Below are 23,162 nucleotides of genomic sequence, written 5' to 3'. Positions count from 1 at the left end.
GGAGGGAGTCAATAGAAAAAAAATCTCCACAAGCAGCCAGAGCATGTGAAAGGGCAGGCTCATTACCGAACAGACCCCCGCTGTCCAACAAGCATCCAACGACTAACAACTGCCTCCAAGACTGTCCAGCCCTGAGTGACAATCAGTTGCCAACTAGTTGAAACACAATGGTAAAGAAGAAATACATTCACAGCTTTTCACATAAATGCTTTGATATTGAGTTGAGAAAGAACTGGACTGATGAACAGATTCAGTGGGATCACTTTTCTAAAGTCAGAAGTGATCCAGAAAAGACACATTTTGTGGCTGATACGCATTAACAGCCCTTCGCACTAGTTAGTCTGTTAGAAATGTGATGGCACTATTAGCATGCCAGCACAGTAATATCAGTATATCTCTTGACACAATTGTTTGGAGTTATGTCTGCAGTCTGTAGCTAATAATAAATTTAATCATTCACACCAGCTCATGGGCAATGTACCGCACAACACCTTTGGTAGACGGGGGTCACCAACAAGCAATCTAGAGAAAAAACTGCCAGCAGGTCAGATCAGCACACGCTACAACAGCAGAGCCTCATTTCCGCTAAAACACAGACACACTCAATGCTGTTTCCAGACCCAAAGACACTATCAACATGGCACAGAAGTGTGTTACTACCTTACAGCATCGACCGTGGGTCTGAGACTGACTAACTTTAAATCCCATCTTGTGATGTTAGGAACTGCAAACTAGTGTATCATACATCTAGAGTATTCATACATTTAAAAAAATAATCAAAACACTATCAATGTACACAGATGAGACACAACATTATGACCATCTTCCTAATATTGTGTAGGTCTCTCTTGTGCCTCCAAAACAGTGACTCATCAGAGAATGGACATGGGCCTTCTGAGGGTGTCCTGTGGTGTCTGGCAACAGAATGTTGTTAGTGGGGGCCTTTGGGTGCACAGATACTTGATCAGTTTGGGATCTAGTGGGATCTAGCCAGGTGCTGTTCTTCATGTTTTTTTAGTTGTTCCTAAAGCGTTTTTGTGTGTGTGTCTGTGTCAGGCTGCATCCTGCTTTGGATGGCTGCTGCCATCAAGGAGTGTCATTGCTATGGGATGGGGTGCCTGGTCTGGTCTAGGTGGGTGATACCAGCAGAACATTGGTCAATGTTATTAACTTCACCTGTCAGTTGTTTTAATGTTATGGCTGATCCGTGTATATTGGTAATAACATTGCTAAGTCAACGAATGAGCTCGCAGAGCTAGCCGTTTAGCCAACTGGAAATGAAAGAGTGCCCTAATATTACCAAGCCTATGGTAGGTAATGTAAGTAACATATGTCTTCAAAGCCACCAGACTCCATTGGTCATTTTACCTCAAAGAACATGGGAGCTGGTCCATCACTGCGTCTATTGGCTAGTTTGTTTGTATCACTGTATTACGTAGTGGTGTCCTGTATGGTAAAATTACAAACAATTCTAGAATCAGAGTTTTGTCTAACACAAGTTAAAGTGGTGATAATATTATAGCAAGCAGTTAAATGTTGGGCATTGGGCATCCCCCCCCCCCCCAAATCACACCAGCTTAGCTCCTCTAAGCAGTGTCTTAGGTGTGAATGTGTCCCTGAGTGGCTTTGACAGGGCCTGAGAATGAAGCCACACTGAGGTTACCTCTGGATAAAACAGCACACATGTGTGTGTGTGTGTGTGTGTGTGTGTGTGTGTGGATCTGATTATTTGAGAGCATCCCAAATAATCAGATGGCAAGCACCCAACTAAAAATACACGTGTCCACACCTGACATTCTAAGTGGATCTCAAGATCAGATCACAGTTTCATCATTTGGGACATCATAATGGATCTCTACCTAACATTGTGTGTACACCCCGACATGGGGATATGCTAGAAATTCTGGAACAGAAGTATTTCCCTCTCAACAAAAGCATGGATGCCAAGTTGTCGTTTATTAATCAATCTTTTCCCTGATATTAATTAGTCTGGAGACCTGCATAAATCTCAGATGACAGCTCAAACTCTGAAAGCCTCCATACACTTCTGCACTGTTGGTCTTGGCAGCCGTGAAAGTAAAAAAAGAATCTGGTCATTGTTGGGAAATACACAACTCAACTCCTCATGGCTACTTTGCTGTCATCGACATGAACACATCACTATTGAATCACATACTACAGTCACTGTTACTTGCTTCTACAGAATTATCTGCTCAGGACAGATATTAATGCAAGGCCTCCTTGGGGTCAGTATTACATAACAGCCTCATCTTCTTGTTGTGTTGGCTTTGGCTGGTAAATGAGAAATGTCACTTAGGGCAGGGGATTGCGTTGCGTGTGGAACAAAATCTTCCATAGTTACATAAAATATGTAGGTCAGTCATCGTCTGTCTATTATTGACACAGCGCTGTTTGTATTTCAAGTTTCAGGGAACTGTGTAAAGGCACTTATTTGTTTATTTGCAGAGGTCTATGTGTTAATATCTTTTACACTAGCTCTGCCATAATAAGAATAAAAAGTGGAGGTTTAGCAGGCTGTAAACATAAGGGTTAGCTCTTGACACTGTTCAAGTCTTTACAGAATGAAGATTACAACCTTTGCAGTTCTTCCAAACTGCACTGTCTACACTTCACAAGATCAAGACAATGCAGTTGCTCTCTACTGACTGTCTGACCTCAGGGCATGATGAGGAAACACCAGGATCTCACCTGATGGAAAAGCTGCTGTCATAAAGGAAGTTATTCTTAAACTCAGAAACTTGTAGATTTGTTCTAGAGTGTGATTACTGTGTCCACAGAACAAACTAGGTGTGAAAGCATCCTTAGACATGTGATTTCCACACAGTTCACTTTAAAGGTCCAGTATACAACTCTGATAGCCGAGACACTAAATAGAGCAGAAATATGAGCTCACTGTGGTCTGCAGGCCTCTGCTTGGTCCGTCTGCAGCTTCTCTCCTCCCTCAACCTCCATGGTGCAGTAAACAATACGATTTGGAGCCACTGACTTCAGCCCCTGAACCTCCACGATCACAATCTGAAAATAGCAGTAGAAGATCACATGCCGCTTCAAATGAGTTGCTTTCTCTGAGCTACAACCTGAATTAATAACTCTACACTGATATTTTTACCATTATTTTCTCATATAAAAGATGCAGCCTGAGAATGTTTGACCATTTAGTGCATAAATCATTCAAAGGATTAATATTGATTTATTCTGTAATTAATGTAAAGTGTGAACTACTGCCAGGAATTCATGCACTAAATGTTTTCTTGTACTTTTTCTTAACAAAAGCACTAAACTGACTGTCACATGTGATGAGTTCATATTCCAGCAGTCATTTTCTCAGTAATTTACCAGCAAAAAAGACAGATTAGACACAAACATGCACACGGAAACACACCTCCAAAGTGAAGGACAGCACAACATCCGATTTGGACAGGATGTCACTCTCGTCTCCCATGTCCAGGAAGGAGTTGTTAAGAGTGGAGCGTTTGAGCTTCTGTTTAAAGTCTGGCCCTCCTTTTGACACCGGCAGGCTCTCCAAGTTTGCCATCAGCAGGTTGACTGCCGAACGCAGTTCCTCCACATACAGGGCCTCCATGTCAGCAGAGACAAACTCTGGATATCTCTGTTCCTGCAGCACACACACAAAGCCACTGTTCATCATCAATATGAAGATTTCCTACACATCAACATGCACATATTTATCCCTGTAAATAACAAGGTTGTGAGTCATAGTGCTTCAAACAATCAGTCAGTCAAACAAGTCTGTCCTTTTTTTCCTCAACATAAAACCAAAATATAATAAACAGATTCATTTCGTATAGAGAAATCATTTTGTCTGCATGGCTTCTGATTGTTCTGCTTGGATGGGTTAAATGCAGTTCAAATTCCTGGTATATGTGTACATATACAGATGACAAATAAAGGCATCTAAAATTGACTTTGATTTGTTTTGCTTACTTCCTTTTTAATTTGGAAAGTTCCTTGTCCCTGTGCCTTTTTAATAGTTTTGCTTCACTTGTGTTTTCCTGCCCCTGTGATAGCTCACTCCTCCTTAATTGTTTCCACCCGTCTTGTTTCCAGATTATCTACTTTGTGTATATATAGCCCTGTCTCTCTGCTTGTCCTTTGTTAGTTCAACAGTTTATTCCCTGTGGTGTTTGTCTGTGTTTGTTCCTAGATGGACTACCTTCTGTGGAATTACTTTTTCATGTTCCTCATGTTGGATTTCCCTTTTTGTCTGGACCTGTTTGGATTATTTTGCCTACTTTCTGCAGCACCTTATGTTGGTGCACTGAACGGAACCTTATTATTTCTTACTGCCTTGCTCCCTACTGTGTGTCTTGCATTTTAGTCCTTCCCCTTTCAGCATTTTCAGCCTGTTTTTAGGCTGTACACTGCAGAAAAAGAACAGACTGAGTATTGCTGTTCTTCAAAAAAAAAGGCTTAAAGACGCTAAGTTTTACACAGAAAGTGTTGCATTGTGGGTTGTGTGTAGCCTTAATGTTACGTGGCTAGTGAATGTTTTCAGTAAATGAATATTTAAAATCAAGAAGCCCCAAGAGGGTTTGGTTGGTCCACTTAAACCCTGATGGAGTTTCTGAATGGTCCTGTAATGTTTTTTTTTCTTCTGACATCAAATAATTAAATTCACAAATGTGTGTTTTTTATGCATTACCATATTTCACTCACACTGTATGCGAGTGAGCTCTGTGATAAAGACTCATTTCTTGTTGGATTTAAGGTATCTCAAGATAACGTGGGAGTGTGTAACTTTTGCTTATCCTTCTCTAGGACAAATGTTAGTCTTACATTCCAGCAGATGTGATACCTTGTCCGGCTTTGATTGCAAGGTGACTGTGCTGCACAGAATATTGATTCAGATGCCTCACTTGGAGCTCAGATACATTAGTGTTTGAGTGCACCCTGGACAATTAACAGCATGCTGTGTTATCCCATCTGGCCAAAATCTTTGGGTATTCACTTCCCTTTTATGTCCAGTTTGGTCTCTTTGTCTCTTTAGCTGCTACATTTTCTCTTTGCATCATCTGCCAGGTGATAGGTTCTAATTGAGTTGGGGAGATAATGTAGTTAACTTAGCTAAGAGTGGAAGAGACTGGTCTTGTTATCGTTTAAAAACTGTTGAAATAAACATGTGTAGCACCTTTTTTTTAATTTTACATTGTGGGAACTAAATAACTGGTTAAAAATAAGATTGGTCCAATATGTAGTAAAAATACTGATTAAAGTTTAATAAGTACATTAATATAGGTCTCAGATTGTGGGTTTCCGTCTTTGTTGGAAAATAAAACTAAACAGCTGAAATAGGTCAAAAACCAAAAATACGTAAAAAGAATACAATTATATGAGCACTAATAACATGTTTTGTGTGTTTCTCACCCTCGCAATCTTCTCAGCCAGCTGTAACCTGCCATCGAGCTCTCTGCGGATCTGAGCCGCCTGCTCGTCCACGTTATCCAGCTGAGAAAAAAACAAAACAAAAAAAACATTAAGAGTTTTCAGTCAGCCAGTTAGAGATCTGTAGAATCAATAATCTAATCAAAAAGGAGAATCAAAAAAGTAAATAACAGGAGAGGGGTCTGCTCCAAACAAGTGATAAAACAATCATTAGCGTAGACGGCAGGATGTGAGGATTTGAGAGGTTCAATCATTTCATCAGGATGAGAACAGAAAGTGTGTTTAGTCCTCTTAATGTTTAGTCCTCCTTTGGTCAGGAGCTGAATGTTGAAGATAAAACTGCGGGTTGTTCAGTTGTAGATCCCTCTATTCTCTACAAAGTGATGCTCCAAGAAAAGTCACTGTATTGAAGTGAACGGGAAAACCCCAAACTTTAATTGCAATAGTTCCCAATTTTATTTTCAGTAGTCAGTAGAGCTGTATTAGGCAAGAAACTAAATATGCAATGATCTCTGCATTAAGCTGGATTTACGTAGTGCTCTCATTTAATAGAGAAAGTTTTGATGTAGGTTAGACATAACAGGTGAGACACACAACCCAGAGAAAAAGCACAACTATCTAGTTATGTCTAAGGTACCCTGTGGAGTTAATGACATTTTTAGCCTGGTTTGTGCTTTATGAAATCTTTTCTCAATGGCAATCATATTGATAATTGTTGAAACATTTTATTTAGTGTAATAAATGTCAACTTCATGGTGTGTGCTGATACTTTACCCTTTCTTTACTCCTTTACATGGCCACAGCCAATTCCAACAAAAAAAGGTCATCATTGCACAAGATTATTATTATCATTATTATTATTGGTGGTGGTCTGTTCTGCTATTGTAGGTAAATGCATGCAAATGCAACCCAGAGAAGAAGCACAGCTATCTGGTTATGCCTAAGGTACCCTGTGGAGTTATTTGTACAGCAGAGCGTTTTTGTAGAGAGAATATGAACTTTACTTGACTGCAGACAAGATGTATTTTCATTAATTTTCCTGTCAGTCAGAAAGAGACGTATCCAAGAGTAAATAAATGAATAGAAATTATGACTTAGAAGAAATAAAACTAACTGTATCTAGTGTTCTTTCTTGCTTCATTAACGGACAAGTGTTATATTCACAGTATGAACCGTTTAAAAATCTTTGGTTATATTTCTTTCAATGTAACTCTCTTAAAGCAGGCAACTTATATTTGGGAAGGGATTTAGGGATCAGTGTCTTGCTCAAGGACACTTCAGTGTAAACAGAAGATATGAGATCTAATAACAGCAAGACAAAAGTTATTACTGACACATCCTTAAACCTGAGCTACAGCTGCCGATGTGTCCTTGTCTTTTGTTTACCTAAGCATTCAACTGACTGTTTTATCAGGCTAGCATCCAGGAGCAGTTCATTATAGACGCAAAGAAAGGAAAGCCCTGAATTAGTCCATGAGAAAGTGTGGCCCTTAGTCTTGTGACTGTCCTTGCTGCAGTTTCATCTTCACTGAGCTGTGTGAGAGTGTCACACTGAGCAGGAGAACAGCAGAAAAGTCACCAGTTAAACTTGATGTCAGCGAGACTCACGTAGGGATGAAAGGGGGCTGAAAATTGAGTGAAATCTGCTTACTGGGCAGAAACCAGCAGCTTGTTTCACAAATCTGTGATGAGCAGGGGCGTCTGAAATGACAATCATAGATAAAACAGCTCTGATGGAAACTGGCCCGAAGCCAAAGCGACAAGTGGAACCTTCCATACGGATAAAGCTGAGAAAAGATAAGCTGTTTAATTTAAGCCAGTTTCAAAATGGATCCCACAGAATGGAATGCATCTCATTTACAACGATCCAAGCTTCCTTTAGTCATATGGAGTTACAGTAGATGTCTTGTGTGAGTAGAAAAGGCTTTGAGGAGTAAATTAATCAAGAACATCTACCACTACAGCTGAAAACAATAGCAGAATGTCAGCTTGAGACCCTCCGTGTTCATCATAATCATTATCCTAATAACATAACAGAATAACAGAAAACATTCTTGAATGACACCACAGTTTTATCACCACCGACTTTTTTTCCTCACAAAAAGTAAGCCAAAGTTAAGTCAATATTTACTGTAAGTCTAAAGCTAAGAGAAGAGCTTTGATGAAATAATATAGTTTAAAACTATGATTTACACTACATCAGGTACGAGAATACATCAGCTAGATTATGAAACTAACTAGATGTTGATCTCAGTTTTCAAAATGTGCTTTCTGTCTAGGCTGTGAACAACACAAAGGTGCTCCTATTTGATCAAGGGAGGTGTCAATCAAAACACAAAATGCTATTTGGATACAGAGAGGGGCCAGTATTTACATGCTAACTCAAGTTGGTCTGAGAACCTGTGGAAAATAACACTTGAATAATTTGCTGGCCAATGATGATTCAAATGAAACTGCAGCAGTCTGCGTAGTGTGCAATAAGGCATTTTGGAGATACAGTGTGGCAGGTTAAAAGGCAATGAGGAGAGTGTGATTTGCATAATCAGACTAATACAGAAACAGGACACCAAGAGAAGTGGTCAGGTCATGAAACACTACATAATGCATTGCAGGTGCAGGTACAACACAAACACAAAGTGGTTAATGTTTAAACACTATTCTAATAACACCTTCCATTAGTAGTTTTATAGGTATTTAATGTACACCAGCATAAAAATTACGTATGTCACAAAATAACCAGGCAATAAGCTTAAACCTTACCAGAAAGAGACATCCTGCTATAATCCTTGTTGCTATGGATGTTTGTACTCTTATATTCCAGACTGAATTGGACATGTGTGAATAGATTTGGGGACTTGCAATTTCCAAACACAAGCAGGGAATAGCATTACTTTGTAGGTTTACAGTTTGCTTTTAGAACAGCCACAACAGCAAGATGATGAGGTGGTGCTCACAAACACAGACTGTCACAAAAGACAAACTGTCTGAGTTGGTTTTAGAATGGGGAGCATTGAAGGGAGAACGTGAACTGAGGCACTGCATAATGGGAGTATCAGACTGAACACACTGAAAGCTAGAGTCCTAGAATAAAAATACAATGTCAACTTTATAGTCTGTGCTGGTACTTTATCTTTTCTTTACTCCTTTCCATGGCCACAACCAAGATTGTTAGTCCATCAATACCTAATTAGCTACTCAATGTAGCATTTGTATTACTATTGCTGTGTCAGAAACACAGGAAAGGAAAGGAAAAAACAAAACAAAAACATTATTATTATTGGGTCTCCAGGTCTGTTCTGCTATTGTAGGTGAATAAGCGACATGCAAATGCAAGAAACGCATCTGCACAACAAAGGGCTATCCACGATCTGCAGATTTATATGAGCACCATCCCTGAAAATGTAAAGTGTACAGATAACTCAACATCCTCAGCTGGTTGTTGAAGGAGAAGCTGACCTTCACTGGTGTTTCATCCTGCTGTAAACTGACTCCCACTGACTGTTATTGACGACAGCCTTATTCACACTTTCCGACGTTGTTTGACATTTTGTTTCTGGGTTAAAATATGGACAGAATTCTCACCCTTCAAGTCTTCTTTGTGTCACGTTGCATCTGCTGAAGTTTTTGATAAACCAAGAAATCTCTTTTTTTAAGTGAGAGACAGACAAGCTGACAGACAACACTTGGGTGCAAACATTTGGTAATTAGCACTAAATACAAACCCCAGAATGCCAATAATTTCACAGGTGTTTCATCATAAAACATAGTTCACATTTGTTATGGGAGTGCTACACAAGAAACATAGGTATCACAATCCACCCCTAGGGAAACATGTATCAATGGCAATCCATCCAATTATTGGAACATTTCATGTTATGGTTGGCACGGTAAGGACCAAAATGATGGATGGACTGACCAACCAACAGACTAACCAACATCTGGAGAGTCATGTTACTAGCATGGCTAAAAATGTCAGTATTAATAACTAGACTCTTTGTCTCCTTTCTGATTTCATTTCAACAATTAGTATTTCCTTATAAAATATATATATAAACAAAATACAGCCTTAGCACCCCATGGAGACAAATGACATTGTCACAATTGGAAATGTTATTTAAATATAGTATGTATTGTTGCTGCCTTTCAAATCTGACATCAACTGCACTAAATGCTGAGAGTAGGAGATTTGTTCACGGATGATTTGTTGTTTTCCCCTAATTTCTTTTTGCTGACACTGTTGAGTTGACAGGATTAATCAGAAACATGGTTGCTAGCGGATTGCCGAGGCTCTGACATCCAGAGATGAAAACTAACAGACATGTTTAGTCATTCTGCAGCTATTAATTATGAGGTCTGGTGATCACCGTACTAATTAACTCAACACTGTGAGAAGAACGACTACTGGAGGTAATTTTCAGACCAGCGGGCACATTTTAAAAGCTGCTGACATTCAGCAATGTTTTCTTTTGTTTACTTGTTACTCATACGGTAATCACTCTGAGATTTTCCAACAGTCTTAAAGGAGCTCCTACATATGCTAAGGGCCGGTTGGCTGCGTTGCCTTCACCCTCCAGTACAATTCATCCCAAACCATTTGGGTTGAGTTTAGGTATGTGATTGTGATGACCAGATCATCTGATGCAGCACTCCATCCCTCTGCTTCTAGGTAACATATTATCTATTTGACTTATCTGTGTCTCACAGAAGTTGATAGTTTTTGTGACTCAGTTGAGTATGTCTTGTTATAATATAGATTACTACAGTAGCTGAATAGGAAATTTCCCAAATACTAACTCTGGCTGTGCACAATGCAACTCATGGTGTCAGACTTACGGCACAGATACTGCAAACAGAGTGCAAGGGAATATGTGTCAGGAATTTCAAACTTAAATCTATGTAATGTTTATCATGCTTTGCCCTTTGCTGCATTATTCAATTTATGTCAGTTAATTTCAAATGCTTCAAAACTGAAATATTTCTGTGTCTGTGAAGCTAGCTCCAATGAAAGAGTGGAATTTATTAACTTGAAGTTCTTAATGAGGAATCAAAAATATTCCTATGTCTTTCATTGGAGAGAAAGGACACGGCCAAACCAGCCATTTAGAACTGAAGAAGCTGCTTGGATGAGTGGCAAAACGTCTTCAAGAAATTCTACAAGTCCAGTTGCCTTTCTTTAACGTATTTTATTTTTGGATATGTTTGGATATGAAATATCTTGAACTGAATTGAATTGAACTGAATTGAATTGAATTAAACTGAATTGAATTTGACTGAATAGGGACCTTGTGAATCCAAGCCAAACTGATTCAGGAGATCCGTAACAATAGAAAATATTAAAAACAAAACAAATCCCTTTAATGAGGAGATGTATCCAACTTTTGACACTGATTATTTCTAATCTAAGGTCTAATCTTCCTTTTTTTCAGTTTTTAATTTTAAAATGAGGGCTGTGACAAATTTGTAAAATAATGCTGCCATTTATAAGAGGATGACTGATGTTATAGTAATTTATATTTTACCTGCCAACTTCTCTGTCTTTATATGTGAAGAAAAGGAAGTATTTTATCTTTATGATTGCTAGTGAAGCATGCATGACTGAGCTTCAGTGTCTGCAGACTGTAAGAGAGCTGCAGGCGTTTTTCTTCTGGCTACAAAAAGTTAATCACATTTGCTGAGTATTAATTTGCATTCGTTGCTGTTGTTTGTGGTTAATTACATTCAAATTGAATTAACTGAATCGTGATAAGAGAGGTCACAGTCTGTCCACAGCTAATGCAGCTCGCTGTAAGATACATTTCAGTTGGCAGAGTCAAACAAAGATGTTTATAATCTGCATTGTAAAATAACAGCAGCAACGGCAATGATACTGTCAAAACACCTTCCCAGTGAGGAAATAAAAACTCTAATCCAAAAAGATGAGCAACATGAGGCACCTTATACGGATGTTAGACATTTTTAATTCAGCTCCTGACTGTCTGTGAATGTTCAGTCATTCAGGCCATGTTTTAGCAAAAAAGAAAACTAAAGCTGAAACAGGGGCAACCTATCGGGTTTCTTGAAGACATTTCCCCTCTCATAGTTTTTTAGACAGTAGAGTGCATGGTGAGGACAGATGCCTTACACTGAAGTGTATAAGAAACCCACACACACCCATCAGCATCTATTGTTGGATTCCCACCACCCTCTGGAAAACAAACTCTCGGTCATCTGAGCCCTACAGCATGGAGCACAAACTGTACCCAAAAAGACAGAAGGTAAGGAGAAAACACATCAGAAAAGCACATTAGATTATCTAAACTGAGTTTTGTCAAAAACACAAATAGATATCTCAGGACAGACAGAAAGGAAGAGAGCAACAAGAAGAGGAACACACCATCATCCACTACGTGGCTGGAGTATCACAGATACTGGGATCAAAAAAGCACAGCATTCCTGTTCACTCCAAGCCTAGCAACACAATGAGGCACAGAGCAATGTAGTTCAGGCAATTTAGTCAGTTCAGTCTTAACAGTTGTCCCCAAAACCTTTAACCTTTCACACGTTGAGTCTCTTGCCATTAATGGGCTGTTAGCAGACCATTCACTGGAGGAAAACAGGGTCAAAACAAAATAAGTTTGTATTTTAAGGTAAGTATCTAGTCTTTAAATCCAGTTGTCTTGATTTCAGCTTTGTTTTTTTGGCTAATTAAATTATTAGTCAGGTTGATGTAAAGAAGAAGAATCAGGAGATGACATCATTCATCTAATTTAGAAACTACGTAATGAAATAAAAATTCCCATGGTCATATTTTCAATTTTTAGCTAGAGTTCAAAACGTCATTGCTTCAAGTGCTTTTTTATTAGAAAACCTTAGAAAACATTTGGGTTCGTGAGACAAGTCTATTCTTAGAAATATCGAAGCTTCAGATTAGTCATTTCAGTCTCTTTTCGCCTCCTGACGACAGAGACAATTACTGACACGCCCACAGTTTAGTACTAAAATTAACCAGCAAACACTTAGACATAGTTCAGAGCACATGCGGGTTTGTTACCATGACTTCTACTATGTGGCCTTTGTTGGCAGCCTTTCTAATTCTGTCTCACAGAGCATTTCTATGACAACCAGCCTTCATATGAAGCTATTAATCAAAGCCTCTGCAAAGAGTCAACATGTCAGTGAGGCTGAATTCACATGTCAAACTGTTAGACACTGACTAACAGTAAAACAATCATGAAGGAATGTGTCTGGTAAGCACTGAAACAGTTTTCCCCAGGATTAACAGCACACTCTTTTACATCTTTACAGAACACAATGAGCCACAGTACATGAATTGTAAACCTCATCCTTTGAGATGCGATCAGACTATAGGAAAAGTGTAATAGTAGATGTACACCGATTTAATAGAATTTCCCCATTGTGGGATAAATTAAACGATTATATTATCTTTATTATTTAATTTATTAATTATGATCACAATAATGTAAAATCATGGGCTGACACAATAAAGAGGCAGCCATGTCCGTTTTGTTGATTGTGTATCCTTCAAATTTGTCTTCATTTACATTGGATTAGCTGCGTCTTCGAGTTGGATGGTGTGGAAATTGACCTGACGTAACCTAGCACTGGGATTCTGAGAAGGAAGGAAACATGAGCTCCATGTTAGCCTGGAAACAAAACCAACATCCCCACCTACATATTTTTGTGGAGGAAAGTTGGTCTGGAGTCGCTCTGTTGAGAACTGATTATGCCCAGGAAAAGATACACTGCCTGGCCAAAAAACAAAAAGTCGCCACCTGGATTTAACTAAGCAAATAGGTATGAGCCGTCTATTGGATGTCTAAAGACACATCCCGTGGTCGTGGAAAAGATGTAAGTCTCTTTGAGAAGGGTCAAATCATTGGCATGCATCAAGCAGAGAAAACATCTAAGGAGATTGCAGTTCAAGCCTGTGGGGGCAGTGCTATGATCTGGGGTTGCTGCAGTTGCTCAGGTCTAGGTTCAGCAACATTATGTGCCCAAATAATGAGGTCAGCTGACTACCTGAATATACTGAATGACCAGGTTATTCCATCAATGGATTTTTTTCTTCCCTGATGGCACGGGCATATTCCAAGATGACAATGCCAGGATTCATGGGGCTTAAACTGTGAAAGAGTGGTTCAGGGAGCATGAGACATCATTTTCACACATGGATTGGCCACCACAGAGTCCAGACCTTAACCCCATTGAGAATCTTTGGGATGTGCTGGAGAAGATTTTATGCAGTGGTCAGACTCTCCCATCATCAATACAAGATCTTGGTGGAAAAACACTCTGATAAGAATACGCCAGGTTAGCTATGATGTTCATATAGCATCTGCAATCAGAAATCCCTTAATGAATCATGACAAAAACAACAGACAAAATAGGTTAAAAGTAAATTCATCTGTACTTCTGTATTCATCCAACATGTTCTTTAAGTAACAACTTTCATGTTCATTTTTATCAGGGACACGCAGCTTATGGACTCATGGGAAGCAGCACTTTGTGCAAGTAAAAATGAAACTTGTTATGAATAAAAAGGAATGAGGAGCAGTCTGTGCCAGGCATGTCCTTGTGTACAGAACAGTTTTTTCACACAAAACAGATTTTCAGACAAAATTGAGGCGTCCGTCAGGCTGTCCAGCAGCCTTGAGCTGTTCATTTATTGGAGCTTCTACCTTCCTCTTGAAGCTAATGAGACATGACACACAGAGCCAAAACAGGAATCAATGGATGCTCTTCACAACTAAGTCCCTGTTTTTGTTTAAAACATCCAAAGAATGCTGGACTAAGTCTCTCCAACTTTTTCTAACATGGCCCCTTAAGAAACCTATTATTACTATTCAATAAATAGTCAAATCAGCACGTGAGCATCAACAAACTCTTGTTTGATTATTTTCAATTCATAAATTATATTCAAGCAACTTGGTTTTACAATCCAATGTCAATACTGCATGTCACAGCCTTGCAGCGCCACAGTGTCGACCACCTGAAAAGTGACGATCCAATATTCACATCCTCAACATTGTGATAGGCTTGTTCTCTCTCCATCTCTTTCTTTCATTTGTTCCTGAACTATCTGTGGCACTTTTCTTGTATGAGAGATTGTTTAAGAATGTGTAGACAATATGACATGGCCAGCCTTTATGACCACCTTCCAGTGTGGGCATTAGAAACAGCTCTCCTTAATATCTGAGTGCAGTCTTGTTTTCAGTGAAAAACAATTACTGTCAGAATAGTCCATTTGACCAAGTACTCATCCTGCCAGAGCAAGAGTGCCATGTGCCATTCTAAAGCTGATTTCCCTGGTTAATTTAATTATGAACATGTGTCCACGTGTCTTTAATGTGATTTATTTTATAGGCAAAATTTTGCATGCATTTTCTTATAAACAATAGACAGCATTTATGAGCCTCAACTGTTAAAGTAATGGTTATGGATCCAACTGACTAGCAAATTGGTTTTCAAACAAGATTTCCCAAAGGGCATTAAGGGGATTAAAGCTGCGACTTTGGTACTATACTGCTTCTAAGATGAGGAGGTTTGTGTAAGTAAATATAAGAGCAATCTAAACTGCTTCAAAAAGACACTGCAATACAGGGTTCATTATCTCACTCAATGACACTTTCTATGCGTGCACAGGTGAGACTGTGGATCAAGAAATCATGGAATTTAATTTAAATTGCATGATCGTTTTTACAAATGGTCTTTACATCTCAGCGTTGTAATTATATTGTGCATTCACACTGAAGTAAGAAGTGGGAGTTAAAACTGATAGAATGCTGACGAAAACGACTGCACAAATAGAAAGAAATTGACAGTGTGGCGTCGACAGACTCCCATCATTCAATTTGCAGTTGAAAAGGAGAAATAAATAATGAAATAGAAAAAAATGAAATAACTGGATGCAGTAAATCAGATAACTAAATATACACTCTGATATAATAAGGCCCAAAGCATAACCTTGGATGTGAGCCTGCCTGACTCCATGATTGCATAATATGGAGACCTACAGGAAGCCATGGAATGCTCTTGTATAGTGGGGAAAATAAGTATTTGATACACCGCCGATTTTGCAAGTTTCACCCTTATAAAGAATGGAGAGGTCTGTAATTTTCATCATAGGTACACTTCAACTGTGAGAGACAGAATCTAAAATTAAAATCCAGAAAATCACATTGTATGATTTTTGAATAATTAATTTGTATTTTATTGCATGAAATAAGTATTTGATCACCTACCAACCAGCAAGGATTCTGGCTCTCACAGAGCTGTTAGTCTTTTAGAAGCCCTCCTATCCTCCACTCGTTACCTGTATTAATTGCACCAGTTTGAACTCGTTATCTGTATAAAAGACAACTGTCCACACACACACACACACACAATCGATCACACTCCAACCTCTCCACCATGGCCAAGACCATAGCGCTGTCTAAGGACACCAGAGACAAAATTGTAGACCTGCACAAGGCTGGGATGGGCTACAGGACAATAGGCAAGCAGCTTGGTGAGAAGGCAACAACTGTTGGTGCAATTATTAGAAAATGGAAGGGACTCAAGATGACTGTCAGTCCCCTCGGACTGGGGCTCCATGCAAGATCTCGCCTCGTGGAGTGTCAATGATCATGAGAAAGGTGAGGGATCAGCCCAGAACTACAAAGGAGGACCTGGTCAATGACCTGAAGAGAGCTGGGACCACAGTCTCAATGGTTACCATTAGTAACACACTACGCTGCCATGGATTAAAATCCTGCAGCACATGCAATGTCCCCCTGCTCAAGCCAGCACATGTCCAGGCCCGTCTGAAGTTTGCCAGTGACCATCTGGATGATCCAGAGGAGGCATGGGAGAAGGTCATGTGGTCAGATGAGACCAAAAGTGAACTTTTTGGTATAAACTCCACTCGTGTTTGGAGGAAAAAGAAGGATGAGTACAATCCCAAGAACACCATCCCAACTGTGAAGCATGGGGGTAGAAACATAATGCTTTGAGGGGTACTTTGATGCAAAGGGACCAGGACGAGTGCACCGTATGGAGGAGAGGATGGATGGGGCTATGTATTGTGAGATTTTGGGCAACAACCTCCTTCCCTCAGTAAGAGCATTGAAGACGTGGCTGGGTCTTCCAGCATGACAATGACCTGAAACACACAGCCATGGCAACGAAGGAGTGGCTCCGTAAGAATCATTTCAAGGTCCTGGAGTGGTCTAGTCAGTCTCTAGACTTAAACCCAATAGAAAATCTTTGGAGGGAGCTGAAACTCCATGTTGCCCAGCTACAGCCTCGAAGCCTGAAAGATCTGGAGGAGATCTGTATGGAGGAGTGCAAACCTGGTCAAGAACTATAGGAAACGTTTGATCTCTGTAATTGGATCTGTACTAAATATTAAGTTCTGTTTTTCTCGTGTATCAAATACTTATTTCATGCAATATAATGCAAATTAATTATTCAAAAATCATACAATGTGATTTTCTGGATTTTTGTTTTAGATTCTGTCTCTCACAGTTGAAGTGTACCTATGATGAAAATTCTTTATAAGGGGGGAAACTTGCAAAATCGGCGGTGTATCAAATACTTATTTTCCCCACTGTATATATCTACAGCAACATTCAGGGTCAGTGAATCAGAGGCTATCTATGAAATTTAATGTATTTATTTATGAGCAGTGAAAAACACCAACATTTGTAGGACAGAGTAAGTTTTGAAAAATGCAAATACTTAATAATTAATACACTGATAGAAAACAGCAAGAGATGAGGCTGGAATAGGAAAGGGAATCACAGTGCAGTCAACACCTTCCCTTATGTGAAAGATCCCTTTGGAACATTCGGTACTGTGCGGAAATTGCAGGCACCGTAGATCAAATAGTACCAGCAGGCAGGCATCTGATCCTTAGCAATCTCATTCTGAAGCAGCCAGAGTCATAAAGATCTATCTACAAGTAAGAGATGAAAAAGGAATCCGGCAGCAGATGTTCTGACCAAGGAAGAAATCGCAAAGCACTTTAACCACATCACTTCAACTACAGCCTGCAAGTCAGACGATTAAGTTGTTAAATCCAAACTTTACCCAGAAAAGTGTCTTACATCGTGCCCTCACAAAAATATTTTTCAATCTTTTGTAAATCAACAAACGTATTCAGAAACGTAGAAGATTTGGGAATTTTTTCACCGACCTCCGAAGTTTAATACATGTAAGTGGGAAAGTGGTTAATAGCACAGATGAATACCTTTAGAGTGCAGTATGGATGTGGTAATGTATTTAATTAAATATGATTTTTGCGATCATGTTCATATACATGCTAGAATCCAGTTAAATAACCTTGTATTTCAGTAGAGAGGAAAATGATCGTATTGTGTGCATATAGCATGAAATAAATAACCAGAAGCTATAACGTTCTCAGCACAGAGGGAAGAATTCACTGGGCAAATAGTTAATATATGAATAGAATAACAGATGAGGAAATATCAACGCACATGGTGGCCTGTCACTGCTGTTTATCCACAGAGACCAGTCGAACACCTGGACTCTCCCTCCGCCCTCAGCTGCAGATCCTCCTGTGTACTATTTTTCATCTTCTCCTCTCTTTTCTATCACTGAAAGAGAAGTGTACACCTCTCTCGATTTTGCTCACATCTCTGCAGTTGGTATTTTTAACCCCTTCCTCCTCCGTCCTCATCTGAAAGTCCCTCACTGACCAAATGAGTGAGACAGCAAAAAAAAAAAAATATTAAAAAAGAAAAATCCGCAAATATAGTCCTGTGAGGATACTCAGAATGTCAGTAATCCCAGTTTGTTCTTGAATATACAGATTATTAGAAATAAATTATTAGATGGCAAATTGTAAAGCCTGAATTTTTTCACGGGCAGTGGAGCTTTTAGGGAATGAGTCATTTTTTGTATTGTATTTGGCATCACAATAAATCACATAACATATTGATCCATGTCACAAACCAAAAGATCATTAGTCAATAAGGAATTTCTTTACTGAGACAATGAAACATAAGTGTGTTATTTTCTGCACAAATAACACAAACAAGTATACGGCCAGCCCTGAGTCAAACAGAGAAAAGTCACAACACCTACATGAAATATAAATCTTGTATCTGATATTCAGAGAAAGTTGTTTTTGTCTACTGTCTGATAAAAGCAACTGTCTGCTTCAATAGAAGAAAATGAGAAGCAAGACAAAACCTTGCAACTAAAAGAGACTAAAGGTTTTGGTGGAAAGTCCTTGAGACACCTTTAATTTCCTAATAAATAACATGGAAGATCAATGCAGCTTTTCTGCTGAGTAGCGTTAAACCTAATTCAAATTTGGAAATCAATAAAAGTCCAAGGTCTGATGGACAGTATTTGTTTAGCCCTAACCCCACTTTAATGAGTGCTTGAATGGAATTGGGTCCTCTTTTAATTTCTCCTCTCCTTTTTGCTCTGCCAGTCTTTTTTCTTTTTATTCTGGCTGTTAATGAAGCAGGAAAATAATAGAATCTGTCTTGGCAACAGACACATTCTGTTTGTTATACAGGCGAGGATGATGCCTCAATGGGCCGTGAAGTAATCTGTAAATGGAAGCTATTTATGCTCAGAGCCTGTTACAGAGAAGGAAATAATCAGCAGAGAAGAAACACTGAGGATTACCAACACACGTTTCCTTTGCTGGGTGGAAATTCAGAGACAGGTTTCTGGACAGATCTTTAAGTCTGTTCACCCATTTTTTTGTCCATGTATTGAGAAGGGGGATAATGTGGCCTTGTGGCGAGTTGGATTCTTGCTATGCATTCATGGCTGAGCCACTGAGGTGTGGATAAACCAGTGTTCTGTTAGGAACAACAAGCAACTATGGGCATATTTTAATGACACTGGTCACTTTTGTGTGCAAATACCCCTATTTATCAGTCTGCTAACTACACAGCTAGCCACACTGACTGCTTGTTAGTTCTCACAGATCCTCAGACTGTAACTTGTGCACTCTTGAAGTTTGTCTGTGGTAGACAATGATAAAAAGATGATTGAGGATTTTTTCAAACTATTTACATGGACAACTTTACAGATGGTTGTGTGTATCAAATCATCTGGCAAGTTAGGTCAAACCATACAATCCTCCCCTGCTTCTAAACAGCTAGACAGCATTCATAACCCAAGTGCTAGAACAATTTGGTGGTTAAACTGCTGTTATGCTATGTATCACTTCATATCCATTTTTCTATGTAATCAAGTTTTGTCAGATTAGCCAGCAGGATTGCTCATCTTGCCAATTTGTGCCAAATGCTTCTGTTGTAGTGTCGCTGTTTTTTCTCTCTAAAACGCATGTTTGACATGATGTAGTTGCAGGCTCAGGAGGAAGATTTTGACTATGTAAATATGCCGCATGTGGCTTGTGATGTTTCTGCTTTTCTCAGGATGAAAAAGCTAACAAAGCTAGCCTATGTAGCTAAGATTATCCTCGTGTTGGTATGGCACATACAGTATGCACATGTTGATTAATACTTCCGCATGCAACCACAAGAAACACGTAAAAAAACTGGTGGTTAGTTATCCTAGGAATGAGTGTAATTATATGCCTAAATGTTACAGTATAAAGGCTTTAACAGTATTTTTCAGCTCTGAATAGTAATTTTACTAAAGGGAATGTAAAGGGGAGCACACCTGGTTTCAGCAAGTTGGACCGATGACAGGCGAAAAAGCTCTGGCATGGCAAAGTAGGTAGGTACTAAGATGTACTAATCTCTACTTTGAGCCAATGAAATTGAGGCAACAAACAATAATCAATCATCAATTGACGTATGATGAAACCAGGGACTTCTACAAACATTGGCCCTAAGGTAACACCACAACATGATAGCAAGAACAGCTAGTTCCATATCCATAATGCTAGTTCATGTTCTGCCCGGTTCATTCTGACACAAAAAAACTTCATTGCAAAAAAAAAAAAAAATCATTGGATTGCAGTTCCATTTCAGCTTTTTTTTTTTTTTTTTCGAGCTGTGCACCAGTGGTCATAGTACAAAAAATGTTAGTCTGGAGCCCTACAGCACAGTCATATCAAACAAAACACAAACAATTCAATAATGCAGCAAGACCTCTGGAAATCTACCTGATGCAGTGCAGTCCTTTAAAGTGGTATCTTGGCTTGAGGTATGTTGTGTTTTGACTATTGTTGTTTACAACTAAAATCCTCAAATCCTGGAAGCATGTATAAAAAATTTATCAAAGTGAACTACATTTGATGTCCTGAAATTCTGCCTAAAGCATATACGAGAAATCAAGTATAGATTTAGTTCTCGGCTCACCACCTATGTGCAGCTCCTGCTCCCTCTATTTTGTATCGAAAGCGGTGTTAAATCAGCAGAGTTCAGAGGAAACCATCAGTCGTGATAAATAAAACCTTCTGCACTTTGCTTGTGTATAGAAACTTTGTAGGAAACGGTTTATTTCACCCACAGCACCTATTGCACAGAAAAGATTGGGCAGTAGAGGGACTGTAACTTTGATTTTATGGTTTTCAGTGGAAACACACGAAGAGAAGCTATGCAGTGATATAATTAGTTGTTTTACTTCTTAGTGAATCAGCCCTACTGACTACCTTTATATCTGAAAACTCACGGTCAAGTTCTGCTTAGCTCCATGTTCGACACCTTCTGTCTTCAACCAATTCCATCCTTGTGATACAATCTTCAGTTTCACTCTGAGCTCATATCAGTACTAAAAGTGTTGTTTTAGTCTGGATGATGCTCACTGAGTACATGGCTGTAGCTGTAACAAGAAGTTCCTTTCTGTACACTCAAACTTTCTGTAGAGTATAAATAAAAACTACAGCTGAAGACATTGACACGAGACACTGAATGCATTTTAATTATATCTCCCTTACAGCACACACACAGTAGGTGTTAGGGTCAAACTCCTCAATTGAGGGGGTTGTCAGCTGGACTATCAGGAGGTCAGAGAGGGTGGCTGCATCAAGGTGCGACTCCTGTATGTTGTCACAAATTCCTTATATTAAATCCTCTCTTGAAGTGAGCTGTGAGCACAGGGAGAGGGAGGAGGAGGTCCATCAGGGCACCAGTGGCGTAGCATTCAATTTATCTTGGGACAGGTTGTGGAATGGAGAGTGGCATCCACTTTTATTACAACTACTTTGTATAATTGTCCACTGGTCTGTTATAACTGCCACTACGACAGGTAATAGCAGCACTACTTTCTTCAGAGACATGTTCCACCATCTAATTTAGATCTTTGTGGAGATAGATTCATTGTGCAGTAAGATAATAAGCCCAAACACACCTCAAAGCTTTAAATAACACCAAAGAAGACCAAGGAGGTGGTCCATAGTCTTTCATTTATAGCTTGTAAGCAGGGTTAGACCTGAAAGTGCAGTGTGTGATTATCATTCAGCTCCAACAACTATGACAAATGAGTTATGAGTAACGATGTAGTAATAATGTAATATGTATTTATACCTGTTGACCACTAGCGGCTTACCTGGCAAGCATTGTACAGCAGCTGGTGCTCGAACTTTTGTATGTCGAGGATCTGCTGGAACATCTCGTACAGCTGCTCTTTACTGAGAATGAGTTCTGACACAGCGCTCAGGTGCGGCCGCTGGGGCTGACGCCGCATGTCCTCGTCCCCCCTGTAGATGGCGTCATACTTGGCGATCCAGGAGCTCAGCACAGTCTCTTTGCTTAGACCATCGATCTCCGGAAGGCTGCGGACTCGTCGCTCTATATTCTTCTTGAAAACCTCGCGGAAGTCGTTGGCCGAGCAGCCACCACTCTGAACCATCCGGGAAACACGCTCACTCTTTAGGAAGCCCTGCCAATGAATGACAAAGAACATAGGCAATTTTTAGTCATTTTATTTACTCGCTTTACATAGACCACGTAGAATCCCTCGTTCAAAGAATGGTTTATTCTTCCTACAAAGGGGTTGTCAAATGTGCTAAATATGCTGGAGCCTATCCCAGCTGTCATCGGGGGAGAGGCGGGGTACACCCTGGACAGGTCTCCAGTCTATCACAGGGCTAACACAGAGAGACAGACAACCATTCACATTCACACTCACACCTACGGCCAATTTAGAATCACCAGTTAACCTAACAAGCATGTCTTTGGATGGTGGGAGGAAGCTGGAGTACAAAGAAAAGTCAATACAACAAAATTTTATAAATAAAGTATAACGTATATTATCTGACTGTAACAATTGCTGCCTTCAAATGAAACTCATGAACTTGTGGTTATGACTGGGCAACTCAGAAGAGAAACACCACATAATGGAGAAAACAGAAAAGAAAAAGCGCCTTCAGCTAGAGACCCTTCAAAGAAATTACAGTCTGAAAGCATCATGCCCAGATGTTACCACTAGCTCCCTGTTGAGGACTGCATTCATGCCATGACCAGTGACAGCCGACACCATGGAAACAGGAAACCCTGAGTTGCCATTTAGTTGCAGAGTACAAATAAAAGCTGCAGTCTCGGTTTGGTGAGATGGTGGAGTGGTGCACACCAACACCCCTTTCTGTGACAACGCTGTACTCTGGAAACAACTTAATCCCTCAATGTTTTGGGACATGCTATGAAATGTTTTTCATCTGTCAACAGGGTGTCCATGCTTTAAGGAAGAGAGGCAGTGGAAAGGAAATACAACTCATGTTTGGGTTTACCCCTATTGATGTATGAATATACACTGTATGTACAATTTAAGCATCTACGTCATGCTGCTTACATGTAAATGTAAAA

The 23,162-nt window shown here is 39.5% G+C and overlaps 1 protein-coding gene across 1 annotated transcript in view; it reads right to left on the bottom strand.

Moving 5' to 3' along the window:
• cadps2 (Ca++-dependent secretion activator 2) overlaps positions 1-23,162 on the bottom strand; it is a 184,383-nt gene that overhangs the window by 94,961 nt on the left and 66,260 nt on the right. The window contains exons 3-6 of the mRNA XM_084555350.1: positions 21,907-22,239; positions 5,407-5,487; positions 3,404-3,637; positions 2,915-3,036 (exon numbers count right to left, since the gene is read on the bottom strand). Of these exons, the coding sequence (XP_084411476.1) occupies positions 2,915-3,036; positions 3,404-3,637; positions 5,407-5,487; positions 21,907-22,239 (770 nt within the window). The remainder of the gene's footprint in view (positions 1-2,914; positions 3,037-3,403; positions 3,638-5,406; positions 5,488-21,906; positions 22,240-23,162) is intronic.

Source organism: Chelon labrosus (assembly GCF_963514085.1).
Source record: "Chelon labrosus genome assembly, chromosome: 11".
Lineage (NCBI taxonomy): Eukaryota > Metazoa > Chordata > Actinopteri > Mugiliformes > Mugilidae > Chelon > Chelon labrosus.
The sequence above is the reverse complement of the archived record's forward strand: the minus strand, read 5'-3'. Positions and strand labels throughout refer to the sequence as shown.